General features: G+C 42.2%; 1 protein-coding gene across 1 annotated transcript; it reads left to right on the top strand.

The window, feature by feature from the left end:
• Positions 1–425: 425 nt before the first annotated feature.
• On the top strand, positions 426–5,644 carry LOC147450586 (tonoplast dicarboxylate transporter-like). The gene is made up of 6 exons (XM_086519759.1): positions 426–1,756; positions 2,636–2,679; positions 2,772–2,867; positions 3,392–3,509; positions 3,629–4,021; positions 5,006–5,644. Exons 1-6 carry the CDS (start codon positions 685–687, stop codon positions 5,035–5,037), a joined length of 1,755 nt encoding a protein of 584 aa, XP_086375885.1. The 5' UTR covers positions 426–684; the 3' UTR covers positions 5,038–5,644.
• Positions 5,645–7,738: the final 2,094 nt, after the last annotated feature.

The following is a 7,738-nucleotide window of genomic DNA, read 5'->3' as shown; positions in this document are numbered from 1 at the left end:
TTTCGCCATGGAGGATTGACGCCCCTTTGCATTTTTCTTCCGCCGCCTATTATGCACAAAGTTTTGAACTCAATACCTATTTTGTGTGTGTGTGTGTGTGTGTGTGTGTTGTGAGAGAGAGAGAGAGAGAGAGAGAGAGAGAGAGAGAGAGATCTTGTAAATCTCACATGATGTAATACCACCAACTGGTCTGTCTCACTTTCTCTTGTCGTTTAAGCAAATGAAAAAAAAAAAAAATCAAGGAAGAGGAGAGAGAGAGAGAGAGACAGAGAAGCCTACCTACGTCCTGAATAAAACTTCGAAGGGGGTTACCCAACATAAAACAATCACCAAGGACGTGTATGCCTTGACGGCATGTAGCCTTATACTTATACTTATACTAGGACTCAGGAGGAGTTGTATCAAGCACATACACATACTCTCTGGGGACACTGGGACGGTATTCAAGATTCTGCGATTGGGTCCGACAATACACACACATACCCTATTATACAAAATGCTTCAAAGCAAATCCATGACTCATATTGAAATCCAATTCTCTCTCTCTCTCTCTCTCTCTCTCTCTCTGAGTGAAGCTCTTCTTCATTGAGTTACCAGGATTCTCAAGACACTCAGTTAGCGCTCTCTCTCTCTCTCTCTCTCTCTCTCTCTCTCTCTCTCTGAGTGAAGCTCTTCATTGAGTACATGGATTCTCATGACACTGAGTTAGCTCTCTCCTCTCCCCTTTTGGAAGACTTACCAAGCAAGCCCCCTTCAAGCTTTCTTGGCAGAGTAAAACACACATTTGCAAGCTTCTTCTCCACAGTACTATCCCTCAAGAACACCACCTTCATCTTAGCAGGCCCTGTTGTTGCATTCCTCATATGGCAATTCTTGCACATCGACTCCGACACAACTGGGAATGCCGTCCCCATGATTGCCGTAATGAGCTGGGTCTTCATATGGTGGGTGACGGAGGCCATCCCCATCGCCGTTACAGCATTAGCCCCTCTGTTTTTGCTGCCTTTCTTGCAATTAAGGACAGCAGCAGAGGTCTCCAAGTCTTACATGAATGACACCATTTTCTTGCTCATAGGCTCATTCATATTGGCTGCTGCTGTGGAGCACTACGACTTGCACAAGAGAATGGCACTGAAGATGCTCGTGGTGCTCGGTGGGAAGAAGATGGACCCATGGCTACTCTTGTTGGGCTTCTGTATGGGGACGGCCTTTGTGAGCATGTGGATACACAACACAGCTGCTGCGGTGATGATGATGCCAGTTGGGTTGGGCGTGTTGCAGAAGGCAGGTTCAAGTACGGAAAATGGGGAGACAGTAGGGGCGACAAAGAGTGCCACAAAAATCGATGACGATGGAGCGACGCCGCAAAGCCACATGCCATTGAGTGATGACGAAGATGCTGCAGGAGCCATGGAAGGCGTGACAGAGAGGAGGCTGCAAATGGCAAAGAAGCACGTGCAGAATTTCTCAAAGGCGGTCGTGCTGGCGATCGGGTACGGGGCGACGCTGGGGGGGATGTCGACCTTGACGGGGACGGGGGTGAACTTGATTTTGGCAGGGCTATACGAGAGCGCCTTTCCGGATGCCGACCCCATAACATATTTGCAGTGGCTCATGTTTGGGCTGCCTCTGGCGGTGGCTATGGTGTGCTTCTTGTGGCTGCTTCTCTGCTTCTGGTTCTGCCCGCGCTCTTCGGTGCCCTCGATCGCTCGCTCCCTCCATGGCTCCCACGTTCATCAGGAACTTGCCTCTCTCGGTTAGTATGTGTATTCACTATTTCACAGTGTCAATGGGTTCAATGCCTGGTGGCCTCTTCGTCTCTTCTTTTGAGCATTCCTCTCTTTTGACCACAAGGTCTTGTGTTCAAAAGGTTAATTGCAACCTATAAACGAGCACAAAGGCTTGTTTTCAACTCTTCATTGCACCCTCAAAATGCGCTCTCTCTCTCTCTCTCTCTCTCTCTCTCTCTCTCTCGCGCGTCACGCGAGGCTTAGTTATCAGTTATTGATAACTATGCCAACTATGCACGCACAAAGCATTAAATAAATAACTAAGCCTCTTGCATGGTCACGCGAGGTTTAGTTTTTCATTCATCCTCCCAACTGTGCCTTGAACAACTTCACAACTATGCCAAAATCGGCATAGTTACAAAGGGTAGGCTTAGCAACTCATTTAATGCTCCTGTTTGCGTGTGACCAAGAATGAGGCTTAGTTATTTGTTCAAATAACTGATAACTAAGCCTCGCGTGACCATTGCCTTAGTGGATCACCATCCTAGGCACTCGTCACACCACCTGCATAGTACCAGAGTTACTTTTTGGAATAACTCTCCCACCTCATGCACGATCACTCGTGCACCAGTTATTTGTCTTTTATGCAACTCACTAAGTGTATACATCATCTAGCATATCGATAGGCGGTTTTTTCGCACATTTTTTGGTCATGGTGAATGATGTGGTACTTGAATTCATTGTAGTTTCTATTCCTATGGACACCATGTGTGGCAAAGGAATGGTACCAACAGTTTTCTTTACATTCCCTAAAACATGCTCTTTTTTTCTCTTTTTGGTTTGACACATGCATATATTTGGAATATGGAATATTTGACACTTTGTATTTGATAAACTTGGCTCAGGTCCAATGTCCTTTGCTGAGATAGCAGTCCTTGGGGTTTTTGGGGTAATACACCCGATTTCAACTACCGTTGTTTTGCGATTGACGATAATCTCTCAGAGAAATTCAATTATTGAAGGCCTTTTATGCATGTGCAGGTTCTCGTTCTCTTATGGCTTACCAAGTCAATTGGCACAAATATTGCTGGTTGGGGGGATTTGTTCAATGATTATCCGGCCAACGGCACTGTCAGCGTAAGTATCACTAGCACACTCATGTGGCTTTGGGGCAAATTGCTCTTGCATGGTCTTCATTAACTATACCCACTTGCATTCAAAGACTTGTCATCCCATGATATTGTCATTGCCTCATAGAGGCCACCTAGAATATGTGTACCTATTACGTGCATTCAACAGAAAATATTTTCAATTTTTAGAAAAATATTTTTGACTTATAAAAGGGTAAAATTTAAGAAGCTTCAAAACAAGATGACTCATTGAGTAGGGAAAGGGTGTACAACAGTGTTGGAAAAAAACTGGGGTCTAGTGCATTTTAACCGGCTGGAATTATAAATCCCGATTAGATTTTGAGCTTGCCTTTAAGAAAACTAGCAAATTTCCACAAGTTCTAGTGAAATTATCGACAAAAGCTTCAAATGAATTTCAAATTTCCCCTTATTTTGATCGGTTAGAAAAAATGTTTTTTTCTAGCCCTGGTGTACAATAAGTTGGCAATCCTTGGCTTTTATGAAAAATTTGATTTTATTAATTTCTTGTAGATATTAATGGCTACTACCTTGTTCATCATCCCAAATAGAAGGAGGGCAGGTGAAAAGCTCATGACTTGGACCCAATGCAAAGGCATTCCATGGGGCATTATTTTGTTACTTGGAGGAGGTAAGATCCCAATTCTCTATTAAAAAAGAAGTGACTTTTCACACCTCATTCTATATTAATTCAAATTTATGGGCCAAATTTTGGGATGCTAATGGTGGTAGACACCGATAATGTTGCAGGATTTGCATTAGCAGATGGGATGAGTGCAAGTGGACTATCGACAGTGATCTCGGAAGAGTTGGATTTCTTACAAGTAGCACCCTATGTCTTGATAACACCCATCATTGGTATTTTGACAGGCATCATGACAGAGTTCACCTCCAACAATTCCACAGCTACCATCTTTGTAGCTCTAGTGGCGCAAGTCGCCACCTCGATTGGTCGACACCCCTTGTTCCTCATGGTGCCTGCTGCTGTCGGCGCCCAATTCTCATACATGCTTCCCATTGCCACCCCTCCTAATGCAGTTGCCTTCTCCTCTGGCTACCTCTCCACCTTTGACATGGTTGCTATTGGCTTCATCCAAAAGTTTGTGGGCATCATATTGCTGTCGGTATTTATGCCAACTCTAGGTATGTCCACTGTGTGTGTATGTGTGTATGTGTGTGTGTGTGTGTGATAGAGAGAGAGAGAGGAAGAAGAAGAAGAGAGTTTTAACATCGTAGGAAACTATCCGAAGAGACCTTATAGATCTAAATGATGAGGAGAGTTGAACTCAAGACCTGTTATTCATGAGGAAATGGCATAACCAATCTACCACACTTGGGTGATAGAAAGGTTATACCATTTTCCTATCTTTATTAGCGTGCGTGTACACACACAGCCACACACACGAGAAGAAGAGAGTTTTAATGTTGCAGGAAACTATCCAAAGAGACCTTAAAGATCTATCCGACGAGGAGAGTTAAACTCAAGACCTGCTATTGAAGAGGCTAACAAACTAGGATATAATTCTCAAATAGAATTAAAAAATGGGAATGGCATGCTCAAAAGTTTTATAATAGGACATGGGCTCTAGAGAATTATAGGCTTACGTTTCATGAAGGCCCCCACATTTTGTGACGAGGCCTTCTTATTAGGAAAGGGTATGTAAACAAAACAATGGATATTTAACACGTGTCTTTGGAAGAAGTTTAGGTTTGAAATAGTACACAATGATTGCTATACTTTGCGTGGTTAAGGTTCTTTTTAATATTTTTTTCCCAAAGGGAATTGTGTCTACACCAAGGGGGACCAAATTTCGTTTGCCCTTATCATCATTTTTACATAAAACACGTGTCAAATATAAAAAATAAACTATTGTTATGGTTAATTTTTGGAAGTTTTGGTGCTTTGGGGATGCATGTATGTAAATATTTGCATATAGGTTAAAACACATATTAAAACACATTTACATGGGTATACTCATATTGTAGGGATTCTCTCACACACACAAGCACTTGCTTATGAGCATCACTTGAGAGAGAGAGAGAGAGAGAGAGAGAGAGAGAGGGGGACAAACTTCGGCCAAGAATAGACATTGCTTCACTAATCTTTTTTCTGTCTTTGCTTTTCAGGTGCTGTAGTTTTTAAAACAAACTCGTCTTGATGGAAATAACCGACCTTTAGATCTGTCTAGAGAAGCTAAAATTGCATCCTCTACACAATTTGATGGAAATCTCTACGGGAATCACTTCAAATTGCGATTCGGAAATGTGGTTTTCCAAAGACGGCCATCTCTCGTCAAAGCAATCATGTGCATCGGTCATCTATAAGGATGGTCATGAATGGGCAAGGTTGCAAGCTCACCTCAATTCCATACTATTCATGCAAATGCATTGAGCAACTTCCAATGCATTGAGAAATATAATTTTTGAAGCCATGTATATAATTACATTCCCACTAATTTGTCAAAATTTTCCCTCTCCTCACATTAAGGCTAAAGAGAGCTGCCTCTGAAGCATTCTCTTGGTGTGAGCAATCTTATACAAGACAATTAGGTAGTGCCATTCTTAATCAATCTTGTATTGGCTACAAAATCAACTTGTTAGTGGGGAGAAGATACCAGTGAGCCATTTTGTGGGTGTGAGTACACAAAGACATGCTTCTATCTTGGTTCATCATCATTTCAATGCTGTAATTTCTTTTTCTTTAGCAGTTCGGGCATATTTATATATGTACCACCCGATCAAATACAAAGGTGCGCCTTGGGCATCGCTCGATCGTAAGCAAACCTGTGACTCGGGTCATGGCACTCGAATGCTCAACAAACTGAGCTAGCTCCCGATGGCTCAATGCTCTTAAAAATTTATTTTTATAATGTCTCTTTTGAAATTATGAATTGAAAGGAAATATGGGTTGTCACTAGTCTTCAGGTTTCAATCCAAGTTTTCAAGATTGCAACATGACACATTATATCTCATTATGTAGCCACTTCCAAGTGCAACAAAATATGTCATGATAACGGAGGCTCAAATGGTGGTTAAGTTCTGAGAACTCGAAATCCACCATATCTATCTCAATTGATGCAATTGGGGAGAGGAATTGTAGAGTGCTCGAGTGGGTGTGACCATTCCCTAAGAGCCCGAAAAGAGCCATACCTACAAAAAAAAAGAGAAATGTTAAAGAAACCCCTCCTGTTTTTTTGGCCAAACTGACAAATGTATTATAAAATTCCACCCAAAAAAAGTACAACCTCAAGCCGGAGTTGAGCCTCGAGGGGCCGTTGGTTACACCAAAAAAGTTACACGGCCTCAACCAAAGGCGTAAAAGAAAATCCATGAGCCCTTACCCATCGTAATAAATCTCGAGGGCGAGAGTTGCTCGATTCCACTCGTCCGAATTCTTCCTTTTTTACCAATCGCCATAATCGTTTTCTTAATTTCTTGGATAATCTTTGTGAGGTTAGGTATAGAGAGGATCTTTTCGAACACACTGCGGTTCTTGGCCTTCTCAATTTGATGAAAGAAGCACAGCCAAACAACCCCAATTTATAACCTTGAGGTTTAAGAAGATTAAGAGGAAGAAAATTAATGTCCTAACCTTTCAAGCATTAAAAGTGACGTGACATAGTAGTTGATCTTCTATACTATACTAGCTCACATGATTGGCCTTCAGCAGGTCTCGCTCGCTCTTATCAAGGGTGTGTGTGTGTGTGTGTGTGTGTGTGTGTGTGTGTCTTTATACATCTCTCCATGACACACATGGTATTTATAAGGTGTAAAAAATACTTTCTACTTTTTTTTTTCAAAGCTCACAATGGTGAGTAAATTTCTATTGATAGCAACAAAAAATTACATATTCTTGCCATGCTCGTGCCGAGCCATGACATCTCTAGGAGGTCACTGATACATCAGCTAACAAGGGAGCCATCTCGCGAACAATGTAGGGTCCTTATCTATAAGAGTCAATTAAAATGGTATCAATTACCTTGTTTCATTCATCAAAGTTCTTACGTTTTTCGTAGGCTAGGATCATCCCCTTGCTTTCTTGTATTATCTCTATGAACCTGGCTGTTACCATGGTTTTGTCAAATAAATGACCGTTCCTAGCCTTCTAGACCTGATCGAAGTAGCAAAATCTAACAATTTGTGTTGCAATAAGCAGCTCCTAGATTTTAATAGCCTTCCCTCCCAAGAATAGATCGTTCTTATAGAAGTCTATCTTCCAAGTCCTTTGCACCCATTTGCATATCTTACTCGCAAGGCCGCTGATTGCAGGGCATTCCTTGAAAAGGTGGGAGAGGTCTTCGCTAGCCATTCTGCATTGAGAGCATGTATTCGGGCCAATTCCCCTAGCTAGAGCCTTTACCCAAGTCGGCAAGGCTCCCCACAGTACCTTCCAGAGAAAGACCTTCATATTGAGTGGCCACTGTGGGAACCAGATGTTCTTGGTGATTTTCTCCCATCTTGACTCTAGACACTTCATGCCCCATTGTTTGTTCAATGGAAAGAACCAACCATCGAAGCCATAAGTGTGTGGTATACTTCTTTTTTTTGAGGCTAAAAGAAGTGTCTATCCTTAGGCCATCGCCATGCTTTCCATACGAACTTAGACTCACAGCTAGGTAGGCACTACTTGTCGATCCGTTTCAGGGCTCTGTTGATCACAAGCCTTTCAATCCCATCCAGATTGTACTAGAGAACCATTTGGTATGTTCTTTTCCATCGGTTATTGCCATAATGCCGCAGTTGGTTGAGACATCGGATGCCTTTGATATTGATCTTTCTAGAAGCTTTCCTCCAAAATGAGTTCAGAGAGATGATTCCCACCTTAGTCTATACTTCAAGAAACAACGCTTGGGCATGATG

This window comes from Adiantum capillus-veneris, chromosome 9 (assembly GCF_014529385.1).
Source record: "Adiantum capillus-veneris isolate H3 chromosome 9, ASM1452938v2, whole genome shotgun sequence".
In the NCBI taxonomy this organism is placed as follows: domain Eukaryota; kingdom Viridiplantae; phylum Streptophyta; class Polypodiopsida; order Polypodiales; family Pteridaceae; genus Adiantum; species Adiantum capillus-veneris.
The sequence above is the reverse complement of the archived record's forward strand: the minus strand, read 5'-3'. Positions and strand labels throughout refer to the sequence as shown.

Excerpts from the sequence above, each read along its gene's own strand:
- LOC147450586 (XM_086519759.1), top strand. The coding sequence starts at position 685 with ATGGATTCTCATGACACTGAGTTAGCTCTCTCCTCTCCCCTTTTGGAA. Across the intron at positions 3,510-3,628 it reads TATTTTGTTACTTGGAGGAG|GATTTGCATTAGCAGATGGG; the intron begins GTAAGATCCCAA and ends ATAATGTTGCAG. Across the intron at positions 4,022-5,005 it reads GGTATTTATGCCAACTCTAG|GTGCTGTAGTTTTTAAAACA; the intron begins GTATGTCCACTG and ends TTTGCTTTTCAG.